General features: G+C 34.7%; 2 protein-coding genes across 6 annotated transcripts; one reads left to right on the top strand and one right to left on the bottom strand.

Moving 5' to 3' along the window:
• Positions 1–4600: 4600 nt before the first annotated feature.
• LOC122628178 lies at positions 4601–9370 on the top strand. The gene is given in 5 exon segments (XM_043810157.1): positions 4601–4639; positions 4641–4787; positions 7552–7745; positions 7955–8489; positions 8587–9370. Coding segments are annotated over 5 exon segments (1227 nt in total). The 5' UTR covers positions 4601–4615; the 3' UTR covers positions 8914–9370.
• Positions 9265–15050, bottom strand: LOC122628179 (CKLF-like MARVEL transmembrane domain-containing protein 4). 5 transcript variants are annotated; one of them, XM_043810158.1, is made up of 6 exons: positions 14713–15045; positions 14330–14589; positions 11961–12117; positions 11712–11885; positions 11014–11112; positions 9265–10888 (listed from the first exon to the last, which is right to left on the bottom strand). In XM_043810158.1, the coding sequence occupies exons 3-6, from the start codon at positions 12093–12095 to the stop codon at positions 10754–10756; spliced, it is 543 nt and encodes a 180-aa protein (XP_043666093.1). In that variant the 5' UTR covers positions 12096–12117; positions 14330–14589; positions 14713–15045; the 3' UTR covers positions 9265–10753. The 5 variants fall into 5 exon arrangements, with proteins under 5 accessions (XP_043666093.1, XP_043666094.1, XP_043666097.1 ...); XM_043810159.1 differs by having other exon boundaries at positions 14702–15045; XM_043810162.1 differs by lacking the exon at positions 14330–14589 and having other exon boundaries at positions 14713–15050.
• Between the last annotated feature and the right edge of the window lie 1289 nt (positions 15051–16339).

The raw sequence follows: 16339 nt of genomic DNA on the forward strand, positions 1-16339 counted from the left end.
AGAAAAAAGAAGAAAAAAAAAGAACACAAAAAAAAAGGAAAGGATACAGAACGATACGTGACTGTTATCGTTAATTCTTGAAGAAGTTAGAATTAACATTTTCACGTCGTTCTTCATGTTTTAGAAAGTCGATCAGTAAGCCGGTGAGAGATAAGGGAGGGGGATTCTCTATCCGTCAAACGGAAGAGTCCCCGGGGTACGTACCAAATGAGAAGAGCCTCCGAAAAAATGGTGGGGTGGTATGGTATCGAACACCTTATGGTTTTCTCTTTCCTCAATCGAGATCCACGTGGGGGTCTAAGACACTCTGTTCTTACTCTGGTGAAGCTGTTACGCACTCGATAGCTACGAAAATAAGCTGTCTTTCTCTTTTTTCTTTTCTTTTGATTCTTTTTTTTTTGTGTGTCTCGTTGACTTCTCTTCCAGTTTTATTCGTAAGAACACGATTGTTACGAAAAAAAGCCGGCTGTCTTTGGCTTAAATATCGATGGCTTGCGAAGGCTAGCACGATTATCACCGCCGGTCTGCCGGCTCTGGAGGACTGTGGGATCCCCGACTGCAACGTAAGTCGTTTCTCCTACGAGCCCGCCCGCCACCGTGGCTGAGCAGCCACCGAACGGACGAAAAACGGACAAAGAGTCTTCTCGTAGCGTACTCGCTCGGCCAATGGGAGGACGAATCGGCACGATCACGGACCCTCGCCGTTCTCGAGCGCGCCGTTCGACCGGCTGCTGCTGTTGCTGTTGCTGTTGCTGTTGCTGTTGTTGCTGCTGAAGCCGGCCGGCCGGCCGGCCGGCCGGTCGTCGTCAAGCAATGTACTTACTGATATCTACTTTCCTACACTTGCTCTACTGATATCACCTATTGTATTCTCAAACTTCTTCTTTTTTGTGTGTGCAGTCGCTAAATAGTGTACTTACGGATACATTCATATTCTTCGTTTCTATCTATTGTCATCTTAAACTTATTTCTTTATTCTGTTTTTTTTTTTGTTTTTTTTTTTTCTTTTTTTTTTTTATTAAGGAATCGTAGTTAAAACTAGATTTGGAAATTTCATGCATTCTTACTTCCAGTTTTTCTTGGATTCTTTTTTAGCTTCGAAATTGTACGAATTGTCGTCTTTAGGTTTATCGGTGTACGATCGTCAAATAGTGAACTTGCTAATGCGTTCATATTCTTTCTTCGCTGATATCACCTATTGTCTTCCTAACCTTCTTTTTTTTTAGAAATTTAGTCGTTGGAACTAGATTCAGAAATTTCTTTCATTCTTATCTGGAACTTTTCTTGAACCTTTTTCTATCTACAAAATTATTGGAATTCTCTTGTCCTTAGGATTGTACCAGTATACGTTGTCAAGCAGTATACTCGTTGATACTTTTCTGCACTTGTTCCACTGATATAACTTATTGTCTCTCCCAACCTCCTTTCTTTGAGAACTCTCTCATGTTTTAATATAGCCTTACTAGAAAATATATAGATTTATATATATTTTATAATAAAAGACAGTTATAAAATGCCATTCTTAAAAATATCGAGTCATGATACAGGAATGCCATTGATGTCGTGACTCAGACCGATATAATAGTTCAATGGATTAAAGTATCATCAATTAGATCAGATTCAAAAATTTCATTAATTCTTATCTCGAGCTTTTCTATTTTATTAGATTTTATTCTAACTGCAGAATTGTACTATCGAGTCCTTTAATAATCTGAAACGAGACTGTTCAATATATGTACATAGATCTAGATCATTATGGGAAAGAATGATTGGAATCTGTTGTAACTCTCTCCTTTGAAGTACAACTTTACTAAGAAATGAACATAACTATCCAGAATAGTAATAATTATCTAATATCTATTCAGGTTTCCACATGCTATCTTTCTAAGACAACGAGTGACCTTATTGTCATAATAATGTTACGAATATCAATGTGACGAAAGAATTGCGTTAAAATTCTTATTACGGTTAGCAGCTACGTCTACGTAGCCAGACATGAAGCACGATCACGAGAAAACCAGTCGATGGTATGCGGGAGCAGCTTTGGCTCGAAGGTAAAAGCCGAGATTCAACGCGAGCGATAGACCCGAGCGCGATTCGCTCCGATAGACATTCGTACTCATTACCCAGGCCCATGGCTTAGGAGTGGAGTATTCGTTGTAGCAGGTGGCGTCGTGGAACACACAGGTACACTAACGTTTTAACATAGAGACGACGTCGTAACGTTTTGGTGAAACTGTATGGTACGGTGTTCCTACGTTTCTAATTTATTTTTTTTTTTTCCTTTTTTTTTTTCTTTCCTTTTGAACGTATCCGAAAGCAATGCTTTCTTTCATCTGTTGATGATATAGTTCACAGAAAGTATTTGGTGAAATCGACGTAGTTGATCTATCATATGCTGCGTCTATCAATAAAAAAGAAAAGAAAAAAGTAATTCACGATCGAGTTGCATGAAGGTGAAAAAAGTTGTGCGCCTTTTCTAACGTCAATTTAATCATCTATTATATTCCTTCTATTAATATAGATCGTATCAAGAAAAATGACAAAAAATTAATAATAAACGACTAGTTAAAATTAGTCATTCAAAAACGAACGTAATATTTTCGTAAAGGAAAAATGTATGGGGTGGTGCGAATGCAACCGATGCAGTTGGACAGGGACTGCGACACGTACGAGAAGATAGAGAGAAGAGAGAGAGGAAGGAGAAGAGTTTGAGAGAAAGAGAGACGACCACACGACACCGCAGAACCGGTTCCATGGGGGTTTCGCGTAGTGACGGGATTTCGATTCGGTTCATTGCAAGTTTTCAATCAAGTCTTCGACTCTTGGAAAATTCTTTACTCTATCCTTTAGGAAGCTTAAACGAAACACTTAGAATCTTCTGTTTTTTTTTTTTTTTTTTTTTTTTCTTTATTAGATGATATATATAAACCTTGTCGATGATATTACGATTAGAAAAAGTTTTTAGATCGATGTATCAATTTGATCACAAAATTAGAATCTATCAAGTATCAAATAAATTTAATAGATAAAATGTTACAGAAATTAAATTTTACTTCGTTGAATTTATGTCTGGCAGGCTGATACAGCTCGGTCCACAATCGTTTCTTACGAGGTGTCTTGCTTCGATGCACCATCTACTTACTTACCTACCTACCTACCAACCCACCTACCTATCTACCCACCAACCTACCTTCCAACCTACCTGCTTGCCTGTCTGCCTTCTCGCTTGCTTACTTGCTTGCTCGCTCGCTCGCTCGCTCGTTTGCTTGCTTGCTTGCTTGCTTGCTTGCTTGCCAGCCTGGCTGCGTTTTGCCCGCTCACCCGTTTGTACCCACCTATCAACTAGCTTGCCTACCTTCGCGGTCGATTGCCCTGCGAGGATTCCAACTCGCGGAATTCCTCAAGTCGCACATCTTCGTGCATCCTCCACTTGCATTTCGCAAGCATTTCGAATATTTTACTGGCGCTACATTCAAGCTTCTGAAAATCCTATACGATTGTTCTACGATATACAATGAAAATTTTTTATTAATCAGGATATTATTATAAGAATTCCAACGTTTCATGTACAGGAAAAATCTATATTATTCTAAACAATTCAATTAATAAATAACATTATTATTATTATTATTATTATTATTATCATCATCATCATCATATGAAGACTTAAAATTGTGAGATAAGTTAAGTGAATTCCCTGTATTCACTACCTGTATTTAGCAAATATTTCAAATATTTTACTGATATATTACGTTGTAGACGATTCTACTCTCGACGAATAATAAAAAATTGTATTACGATTAGGATTTGATTATAACAATATTTTTAATTTTATTTGCTGAAGAAATCTGCTAAATAATGAAATTGTTATTTCATTATCGAATACGAAAACTCAAGATTGTTAAAAATTGTTACGTTAAATGCTTATATTTCAATATTACAATCTCCTCTTATTAAAATAGAAAGGACTTAATGAATTCCATAATCGTAAAAAACGAAATGGAAATATTCCAATAACTTGCGTGTCTCCACGATTTGACTTTCCCTTTCCGTTGAACGTTAGGGGATAAGTAAGTCTCGTTCTAGAGTATACTCGCGTTTTCTGTGCAACACCTTCGTACGTGTTATATCGTGAATTGTGAAAGTACAAATTGACTTAAATGCATCTCCCTGTTCTGCATTAAGGTCGCATGAATATAAAGACTAGCTGGCATCACGTTGCGAAGATCGGAACAGCCTTCTTCGACCCCGGCACTGACCTTGAACGCGAGACTCGAACGGTCTCCCTACTCATCGTAGACGGGAATCGAAGTCAGCCGGATCGTCGTTTCTCTCTCGATCGTCACGAAGATGCTGCACTTTCATTTCTTAAGATTTAGCATACAGCTCGTATCTCGGTGAAATTTATATTTAAATCGAAAAACAAATTACGAAATTCATTTTCGATTTGATCTAACGTACAAAATAATTCGATGGTTCCTTCGATTCATCGATCATTGTGAAAAGGAGATGAAAAGCAATGATCTATAGCAAAGTCTCTTACAGTGTCCAATACTATAATTACTTGTATAGTTCATGTCACGAGAACGAGCGAAACAATTTCTGCTACCTGATGGAAAGTTGGCCTACGTTAGCCGTACCGTAGGAATTTAAAGGGGGATATAAGTATAAGAACGCGGAGACGGGGAGTCGTTCGCGGTAGTGTCAAGCATAAACGCACCGGCACCACACCCAGTGTGCCCACCATTGCGAAACAAGACACGACCATGCGCGTCGCGGTGATCGTGAGTACCTGTAATATCGTTATATTTTATTTATAACCGTTTAACTAGCCCAATTAAAACGGTGCCCTTATTATAACGCGATTCTCGTGTCCCTTCAATGTTCGCCATCTTGATTTTTTATCCAATCCGCTTGCGTTTATATCGTTCAGATCGGTGTACATACGTTGAGAAGGTATTCAACGTCCAATTCGAAGGAAATTGATTACAACGACGTGAATATTTTTCGAATTCATATATATATATATATATTCGAGTGGATTCGATTGTGTTGCTCTCAAGATGTTAATTACGCTGTGAAAACGTTCCCGTCGTTCAACATTTTACAAAGGATACGTTCGTTACTTTTTTCTTTTCAAATTTCAAATCTTACGCATTAATTCTCTAGACAAAAGATGATCGAACATAGAAATGAACAAGTGGAGCCCTCTTCGATTCTTTGGTCCTAGCACTCTATATTAAACAAATTGAAATATTAATCATATTAATCATAGAATTTTTAATAATCTCAATGTCATATTTTTTTTTATCCAATTTTTTCCATACCATACATTCTTGTCCGTTTTAAACTTGTCCTAAAACAAGAAACGTAATTTAAAAATTTGCGAATCTGTGAGTGTTAGGATTTTGTGATCCTCAATAATAAAATTTACAAATTAATTTCATATAGGTGGACAAATATATGTACAAAGAGAAAACAAATCAATATTTAACATATATAGCAACGAGAAAAGGGAATTATTTTCTTAAAAAATTTGATCTATTCAAATATCCTGACATCTTTTATAGTCCCGCCATTTTGTATGATCATATTACGCAATGATAGATCAAATTACCTATGTACGATCGGTGAAAAATCGTCTAAGAATAAAGCATTGATTTCTAGAAAAATATATTTACTTGCAGATGTTATTCTACAAACGTTAGTATACATGAAAGTGGAAAAGAAAAAGTAATTGGCAAGAATAAGAAAATCAAAACGAGATCGGCCGGTAAGATGCATGCGAAGTCGAATGCTTTCGGCCAGTGGACGAAAATGTATGGATGCCGGAGTGAAAGCGTCCGTTAAGAAAGTTGTAAACGGATTTTTTATTAATACTATTATTATACTACGGAAATTGTTAGAATATACTGCGAGTCCGGAAATCGGTATATAAAATCTAAAAAAAAAAGGAAGAAAAAAAAGATTATATGTTTCTTATTATATACTGTTAACACACTCTTCGATTTTATGTTCCTCTCACCATTTTGACGTAATACTACGTGACTCAAATTCAAAGAGCCGATTATCTCTTTTCACGAAACTCAACCTTTCTCTACTTAATTTTCCATGCTTCCCTCGTCGAGCTCTATTTATCGGTTTTACTAAATCACGATGTACACTTTCTCACTTTGATCTATTTACATACCAAACTTGAATATATTTCTTCTAAGAAAGGAAGATGTATGGTTTTCCTTTTCTTTTTCTTTTTTTCAAATGAACAACGAAAATCGATGTGTATTTCGAAATGTAATTGATACTAGAAGAAAGTTACTTGTGTAACAAGTAACGTGATTCGAAGCTGGTTCTTTATCTTGTAATTTTAGATGAATTCGATTGATTATATTAATCTAATAATTTGAAAGTATCGATTATGATATAAAACGAAAATATGATATAAACGACGTTCAATCGACTAAGATATCGTTGTACTCATTAAAAACGAGTTTCTTAATATTTAAATTATATAAGATATAGATATATTATCAATATTCCTCAACCAATAAAGAAGCGCATTAAATTTTATAATGGACCACTACTTCAGAACAAAGCGAGGATAGCGATTAATGAACATCTATATTTTTTAAAAATAATATACAGTGATTCCAGTTTATCAGGAACTAAAGAATGTTATATTATAAATATTTGGATCGTGATGCTATTACAAACAAATGTATTGGGCGATATCATTATAAACAAATATGCATGGCAAAAGAATCGAGAAACGTTGGGCTATATATCATTTCTTTTTCTTCTTTTTCTTTTTTTTTTAACCATCAAAATGTCTTAAATATAAAAAAATAACCTTGTAAAGAACATAATCGATGAGATAAGAACAAGCACATATCAGGTATCGCAATTACGATGAGAAAGTTTAACGAATATATGAAATGAGCAGTACCATGAAGAAAAGAGAAAGTGATTCGACTGGTGGGCCAGACGATGTCATGTAACACATGCGTGTATGGCGACGCATTCTCTTTTATACGCGGTTATAGACATTACCGTTTAATCGACTGACATTTAAGTCGATCACTCGTACCTACAACTTCCCGTATAAAACAACTATCGTAGAAAACTCGTTGAGGACTATGAAGGAAAAAAAAAATTAAAAAAATAAAAGACGAATAAAAAAGAAAAGAAAAATACGGCAAAAAAAAGAAAGTAAATGCACAAAAAAAAAAAGAAACAGCATGAAAAATGTAAAAGTAAATAAATGTTGAATTGAAAGTACGAGATATATCTAGAATGTTTTTTTTCTTCTGATGCTGCGTGCAGTGCTGAGCTATAGCCACCGCATACCTGCAAACTAGATTAACCTGAAATGAATTCTAGCTGCTCGAAGCTGGAAATATTTTCTGAAGAAAAAGAGAGAGAGAGAGAGAGAGAGAGAGAGAGAGAGAGAGAGAGAGAGAGAGAGAGAGAGAGAGAGAGAGAAATATGGGGAAAAAAATAAAAAGAAAAATTAACACGAATTGTGTATTTGTTTTTTTAATTCTCATCTAGTTGTTGGCGTGCGTCGTTGGACTCGCTTCGACACAGTTTACGGATGGAGGAGCTGGTGGTAGCCCACAAAGAGGACAATTTCTACCGACAGCTATTCGATCTGCACGATATCAGAGGTTACCGATAGCACGACCAAGTGCACCTTCGCAATCAGTTTTTGCAAATCAACGAATACGTCGTCCAATTACGTTCAGGTACCATATATGCTAGTTAAATTAATCTATAACAGAATATTATATATATGTATATATAATCGATATAAATAAATGTACAGAAGTTGTCGATATTTATTTATTTATTTATTTTTTTTTATAGATCCGTAAGTTATGTTAATAACTCCGAATAAAAAAAGAAATAATAAAGGACGAAATCATTATTAATTCTAATTCCTTTTTATCGTCAGACCTAGAGGAGGAGCGGACGATGGCCAAACAACAGGTTCCTTCCCAGTTGCAAGACTCAATAGACCAGGCCTACCAACGATCGCATCAATACCGAATTATCCTCAGCAGGTAAAACCAGTGAAAGAGGATAGCGAAGAGGAAGAACGTTCACACGAGATATCTCGTGATCATGAACATCAGGACGATCATAGCTTGGAACCAGATGAGGATGAGGAAGAAATTAGCGATGAAAATATTTCAAGATCGGCCGGTAATACAGGTCCGAGTGATTCACAAAGACCAAGTGGTCCATCGGCAATATCACAATCGTCTGGCCCAGGACGTCCTTATCAATCGGCATCTCCAGTGCCAAGTGGTAGAGGTGCATTACCGCCGGCTCCTCCTTTCCAATATCGAACAACACCAAAACCAACGAAACCAAGAAAACAACCAATTGTTGAGGAATCACCATTTAGGGATCAGATAAGAGGAACACCTAAACCATCTAAACCTACACAGATTTATGATTCCCGTGGAAAGAAGCCAGTAGCACAGGTGAGTCCTCGTTAATGATTCAACAGGTACTTATATACCTTGACTCTAGATCGTTAAATTTTCTTTACATTCTCTTTGTATTTTCATAATGGCACAGATAATAAGACGATATCGTAACGACAATGCCGACGGTTCAATCACCTGGGGCTTCGAGAACGACGACGGTTCTTACAAGGAAGAGATCATTGGCACCGATTGCATAACTCGTGGTAAATATGGATACGTCGACCCGGATGGAGTTAGACGGGAATACACCTACGAGACTGGAATTAAGTGTGACGAGGAACAAAAGGAGGAAGAAGAGGAGAATGGCTTTGTCGATTATCAAGAGAACAAATTAGTGCTACCTGATGGCAAAACCATTGATCTTTCTAATATGGGTAAGAAACAGGCACGTCGTCCTCGACCTACGTACGGGAACTGATGATCCAGATTTTCATATATGCTTAAGTCTACGAAAGACTATTCGAGAGATATAGAAATCGGTATCGTTCAATCAAACGCTTATGAAAATAGAAAAACTCTAACTACTTAATCGATTTTCGTAAAAGACTATACTCTCGACTTTTCTTTAAAAATCCAACGTTATAACTCTAGAAATAACACTATGTATTTTTATATATATATATTACATATATACGTATATACATACATATATATATATATATGTACTTTTATAAAAACCTCTCTTGCGATCGGAGCATATTAAATCCGTGAAAAGGGAGAGAGCGAATTGTGGTTGGGACAGAAACGCCAAAGGATGCGTGTTTACCCCTTTAGATTTGAAAAAGTGTTTTCATCCGATTGATTTTATTTTCGTCGATTTATACCTTCCCCCCACACCTTCTACGCTTCGCCGTCATACACGCATTCACATCGCTGAAGATTAATAAATTAGTTATTTAGTTTAATATATCTACGACGTATATATATTTATACATATGATGTACCTGTATCGAGTCGATCGAATAAAAAGTAATAAAAATATAGTTTACAACGCATTCTACGCACACAATTTTAACGTGATCGTATGAATCACGGTATGAGTAACGTGAAACAATTAACTAATTTATTCGTAACGATTATATATATATATATATATATTGGGATTATTTGGTCAACGTTTTTTTATAAATGATTCGCATAATATTTTACGTAAGTACTTACTATAAGGCAACGCCTTTTTTATAAAAACGCTAAGCGTATTTAAAATAATATTTTCTTGACAAGTCTAAACGATGACTCGTCAAGATGCTGATATGATAAGGCGTATCGTAAAGCAACATTCAATTATGGTTGATCTCATAAGCGTAACATTTTACGATATGCGGTGAAACTAGCATATGTATAGATACATACATACATATATACTTTATATTGCCCATAGCGTGAAGAGGACATATTTAAAAAAGTCTACGTATACGATGAGTATAAAAAACAAGGATATGTGCTCGTTTGTACGATGTACGTAAATATTCGATTTTATAGATATTGCTTTAAAAAACAACGAACAACGATCAACTCTGCTGATTCAAATAAACAACATTAAATATCATCTAAACATTAACAATCGATGGTCGATATTATCGCTAAACTTAATAACTTGTGTTCCCTACGCTCACAGCTTTGTGAATAAGCGCGAATTTCTTTAAAAAAAAAGTTTGGTCATCGGCAAGTTCACAGATGTCGCCGTATTTAATAATAATTATTCATTGTACGACACGCGCGCGGAATATGAAGATAGAAAAAAAAATATATTAATAAGACGGATAAAAGTTAGTCTTGGCTATATGATAAGAACACTAAAATCATTCCATTTGTAGAATTAATATTAATTTTTTAAATAGATATTTAAATATTATATACTGTCCTTGAAAACTTTCAAGGAATTAAAGGCTTGAAGCTCAGACATCTTAGAACGAAAAAAAGCGACACAATAAAGAGCTTTGTGCTTGTATACTCGCTTCAACTATACAGCATCGAACAACGCGTCGTATCTTTTCATCAGACACGACAATGGAGATTCGAATGAGTTAAATAAACGAATGATAACTTATTATAACTTAATACTAATATCGTGTAAAATAGAAAAAAAAAGACATCTTCTACATCGATGATGATCATTCGCGAATGATCAATCCAATATTATAGATCGTCCAAGGAGATTCGTGTTGAAAATCGTGACTTCATGCTCTCTTTCGATGACTTCATGCTTTTCATTCGTCATCAACTACTACAGATATATTAACATATACCTATAAAAATTAATACGCGGGACTGGTAACGGTTGAAACTTGTTTTGGCATATGTTGACCCTGAGCCAAAGCTCCGCTTCTCGCTGCATTGAACTTCAACCAAGCGTCATAACCATACACTACCATGGCACAAAAACCGAAGAACTGTAAATAAGAAAGAAAAGAGAAAATGAGGAACGTAGAAATAATCTGTTGATTTTTTTAAATGATTTGATATATATATATATATATATATATATATATATATATATATATATAAATTTCCTCACCGCTGCAACGGCGAAAGATTCAGAAACCCGGCCGTAATCAGCTGCTAAAGAAGCAGCCAAAAGATAAAACACCGTCCAAATCGAACAGAATATGAATTCCTATGAAGAAATATTAACATGATGAAAATAAAACTAAAAAATGTTATTTTAATTTTATCTATATAAGGAGAAAGAGATCATCGACCTCTTGAATTATCAAAAGTAAAATAGCATATCATTTTTTTAATGTAAGTTATATAAAACAATATTTAATTTATATAAAGCATAAAACATATATTTCTTTTATTCTCTTATAATTGTACGTCTATAAATAATTTGTCTAAACTTTCCAACGTGCTTTCACTTGAGAGATCACTTTAAGAGAGAAAGAGAGAGAGAGAGAGAGAGAGAGAAAGATAAAGAGAAAAAGAAAGAGAAGGGAGAGTGAGTGAGAGAGAGAGAGAGAGAGAGAGAGAGAGAGAGAGAGAGAGAGAGAGAGAGAGAGAGAGAGAGAGATAATTGGTTACGGCACGTTTCATACGAAATATTATTTTAGTAAAATCGTAAAGGCGTCGATAACCTAAATGCTTTGATATGAGTCATTATAATGAAACAATGATAAAGTAAAGATAACAATTTTTTCTCTCTCTCTCTTTTTTTTTCTCAATAAAAATACAAGAAATTTCACGAAAGAAAAATTAATGAAATAGAAAGCTTACGATCTTTAACCATGGAATTTTGGAGAACTTCTCAACAATATGGAATAAATAAAGAACAAGGAGAACACCGGTGAACCAAAAGCCACCCATAGCCACGGTATTGAACCATCCTCCTCGACTGTGGCTACTATAAATCGAAACAGTGATGCATATGAATCCCAAGAGATTTAATATCTGAAAGAGAGGAAACAGTTAATTGGACGGAAAGATTTTGCTCGTGCTGTGCATACATAGGAATACTATATTTACCACTTGAACAATTTTGAGAATACCCGGTAATGTTCTCACATAAGATGGATCAAATCGTACATTAGGTTGAATGGTGGTCGTCGTAGTAGTGACGGTGGTTGTTGTCGTATGTTGACCAGGAAATCCTTGATCCATTCTTTCTGTTTATTTTTAATATCTAAAAAAAAAAAATGTTTAGGATCGAACAATAATACGTAGAAGAATCAGATAGAATAGGGAATGGAGTTCAATAATATTACATATTACCGAAAATGAAAAAAATAAAGATTTTAATGAGGTCAATGATGTAACGTTCACAATTTATCGATGAAATAAAATCGTGTGAATTGTTCGAAGTGATTATCCTAATAACGTTGTACCACCGACGTTAAAAAACTATTTACTACGTACGAATTAACGCGTTACGTCACTAATAAGTCCCAAGCGCTAAATGGAGTGCAGCAGATATATATGTATATATAGGAGTGATCATCACGTAGGAGTCCACCTCCGCACATTTCAAAATCTAACCGATTTAAAGATTCAAAGAAAACGATAAATAAATTACAAAAAGTATAAAAATAAATTTGTGCGTAGCACTCACTGAGAGAATAAAGAAATATATATATATATATCTATAATAAAATTTTATTTAATAATCCGTTCAAATGATCACGTTATACGATATTCACTGTCTATACGTATATAAAAAAATAAGACACCGTATTAATTTATTTACAAGGAAAATAAGTAAAGAAATAAAGAAATAAAAGAAGATTGTCGTTTCGATGGATGAGCGTTTGAGAAAAAGCGCGACGTAGAGACGGATTCGTCGGTCGATAGGTATGTGAATTAGAGATTAGAAAGAAAAAGCTTCTTCGAGATCGATACATTTCGTCTCGTCCTTTGGTTTGACGTAAGTAAGTACGTATCGAGTATGTATGTACATACATACCTCGATAGGATGGTTTTGACGACGATCGACGACGAAGGAACACGAGATGAATATGAGAAAACACCGCCCCGATCGATTACGTGCTATCGTACGGGCGTAAAAGGCGTGAACGCGTTGCGTCGATGAGATAAGGGAAGAGGATCGACAATGGAGCACGTCTGATGAGATACAGTTGAGTAATCGTTAATTAGATGTATCACAAAGAAACAAAAAATAAAATGAAAAATGGAAAAAGAAAGAGAAAGAAAAAAAAGTAAAACGAACCCTTTAAAGTCGGCCATTTTTCTTTTCGTTTTCTAACCAATCCTACGACCGACATATTGAGCGCCAATTTCGACCAATCAGAATCTCCGATGGATATTTACATCTTTACGAATCGAAAATAAAAGTGTCGTCGAATCTTTTTTCTTTTTATTTGATTCTTTTTATTTGACACTTTATAATGTTCATGTCTAGTAAAAGAGATATAAAATGAAATAATTTAATGTTACCTTATGGTATGAAGTCATATAAGTCAAAAATAAGGAATGATGAGTACGATCTATGCCTCGTATTATTGAAAGATTGCCGTAACACGTAACTCTTTTATGTGATGTACGGACAGATATATATATATATATATATATGATATGAGACATGCGCGTTAAGGATGATACTATGATGTATCAAATATACCGTTTGAATACGCTTAACGATCTTCGATCAATCAATCGTCGTCCAATCATAGATATTCGTTTTGTAACGTATGTAATCGTAATATTAAGAATAATGAAAAGGAACTTTGAAAATAAAAAAAAAATATCTTGTTGATCGTTAAATTTCTTGATTGAAACTATGACTCCATTTAAGGCTCATAATATTATTGTAAAATATTGTAATACTTTTGCTCGCGTATAAATACCTGCACGCATATCTCAAAAAATGTGACTATTAACCCGAGCGTGTTATCTTAATATGTCACGCAAAAATTTTTTAACATCACGCATAATTTTGAAACGAGTATAATTATGATAACAATGAGTAAACGATATTAGGTCGATAAAGATCGTATCGAATCGTATAATAAAATCAAAAGAAGGTTATTTTAATGGACGACGTAGAAATGACGACTTTGGAAAATTCGATAAGAATGGCCACTGTCGTCGCGTATGTAGTACAAAAGGAAAAGTATGCGTTTCTAACGATGAAAAGAAAAAAAAAAGGAAAGAAAAAGAAAGAAAAAAAAAAATAGAACGCAATGTTCTAGACGCATGTCACTAAAAACGTACGAACGAATATTGGAAAATTATGTCGTGCGTAATAGATCAAAAAAAGGTTACGACTAAACGAAAAATCAAGAGACGAAAATACATTTGTATGTGACCCTACCCACCGCTAGTAGCCATACGACGACGGTTGAAATAGATCTACACGTTCGAATAACATAAACTCTTACCTGCAACGCGATTCAAAAATCGCTTCTTCGTCCTCTTCGCCGTTAATCGTGCACACTTCCTTTCCTTTCCTTTTCTTTCTTCAACGTCGATAATAATAAATATGACGATGATGATAATGATGATGATGATGATGATGATGATGATGATGATAATAGCGATGACACAGATTTTCTTTCTAAGTCCTCAACTACGATGAAAGTTACGGACTCAGTAACGGCGTCCTACTCTCGCAACAACTACCTGTTTGCCCGGCGCAGATCTATTGACGACAAATTTATTGAAAATAATACTTCGGAAGTATCCCACCCAATGATGGGTGGTTTCATCGATGATAACACTTTCTATATTTTCAATATAATTAGATCAAACACCTTATATTCACCTTCGTTTTTCCTCTCTTTTTGTGACATCAGCTATTTTGTCGTATATACACGGCGAAACAAAAGCGAACTTCTGGTCGCGTTACGTTTTCGAGTCCCGTCGTCTTTTCTTTTACCGTTCTCTCTCTCTCTCTCTCTCTCTCTCTCTCTCTCTCTCTCTCTCTCTCTCTCTCTCTCTCTCTCTCTCGCTCTTTCTCTTTCTTTAATGTAACCTCACTTCGCATATAAGTACGCACCACTACTACGCGACGACGCGACTAACAAGTTTCACAAACGCGCGCAAAGAGTGCCAGGATGTTTCCCCCACTCTTTGCCCTCCTTTTCCGCTACACCAATCCGCGTTCATCTTCTCTCTCTTTCTCTCTCTCCCTCCATCTCTCTCTTTCTCCTTCCCTCACTTTCTTACGTACTCCGTCGGTAAGAACCCAACTACGACGACACGGAAAGACACTCGCTTTTACTCGTCTCTTTATAATCATATATTATGTTTTTATTTTCTTCTGTTCATCACCACTAATTTTGTAATAGTTTACGCCTATAATGACAATAGGCATAATTCTTGACCGATTTTGATAAACAAGCTCTCATTGTAAAGATAAAAGTTTAAACGAGGACATGACTTTTCTCGAATTTTTGAAAAAAATTTATTTTCTTTGAAAAATGCCATGTAAAAAATATTTTTTCGACAATAATTTATGCATAAAAGTATAAAAAAAAAAAAAAAAAAAAAAAAAAAGAAAATCGTAAAAGCCATGTACTCGCTTAAACCTTTATTTATAAGATGAAATCTTGTTCGTTAAAAACGTTCACGAATTACGTCTGAATTCACTGTTGGCGTAAACGATGTTTTCAACATTTTTCATGAAAAAAAAATTTTGTATTGTGGCGCCTCTTGAACTTTGCGGCAAAAGAGACGAAGCTCTCATTCCCATTACTGATTTTCATATAAACAATAGAGTGATATATTTTTTTGTATACGCGAAATAGACGATTGTTTCCTTGTTTGTTGCGTAAGCTGATACTGAGATTTTCAGATCTATTAAAAATTGATTCATTTGTCATGTTCACTTATTCAGACATTTTAATGAGCCTTCGATTGATAGTCCTTTATGAAGAATCTTAGATATAATATATAATTTTGAAATAATTTCATAATTAATTATACAATGTACACGGAGTACAATAAACTAATATTTAATAAATAATACATATATTCGTTTAAATATTACATAGCTCGTAATATATGTTAAATATAAAATAATTTCAATTTAATATTTATACACAATTAAACTGAGATCTCCACATCGTTGACAACATTTAATATCAACAAAAACGAACGTTCGACTGACTTTGATATTTATCATTTCAGTCTTCTTTTACATTCCAACGAGTAAGCATCGAAGCTCTTTCCAAACGTTTAAGATTAAACAACTTTATTAATTTTCGATAATTTTATAATTATTTAAACAATATATAATATATCCGGAGTACAATAAACTAATATTTAAACAATAGTATATTAGTGTAACACGTGAATATGAAATAACTTTATATATTCGTACGCGGATAAATATTGACCTTGGAGTCGCGTTGCGTTCGCTCAATCAACAAAAACGAAATCTCATTTCA

This window comes from Vespula pensylvanica, chromosome 3, assembly GCF_014466175.1.
Source record: "Vespula pensylvanica isolate Volc-1 chromosome 3, ASM1446617v1, whole genome shotgun sequence".
Lineage (NCBI taxonomy): Eukaryota > Metazoa > Arthropoda > Insecta > Hymenoptera > Vespidae > Vespula > Vespula pensylvanica.

Excerpts from the sequence above, each read along its gene's own strand:
- LOC122628179 (XM_043810162.1), bottom strand. The coding sequence starts at position 12,095 with ATGGATCAAGGATTTCCTGGTCAACATACGACAACAACCACCGTCACT. Across the intron at positions 11,886-11,960 it reads TTCTCAAAATTGTTCAAGTG|ATATTAAATCTCTTGGGATT; the intron begins GTAAATATAGTA and ends CCTCTCTTTCAG. Across the intron at positions 11,113-11,711 it reads AAATTCCATGGTTAAAGATC|GAATTCATATTCTGTTCGAT; the intron begins GTAAGCTTTCTA and ends ATTTCTTCATAG.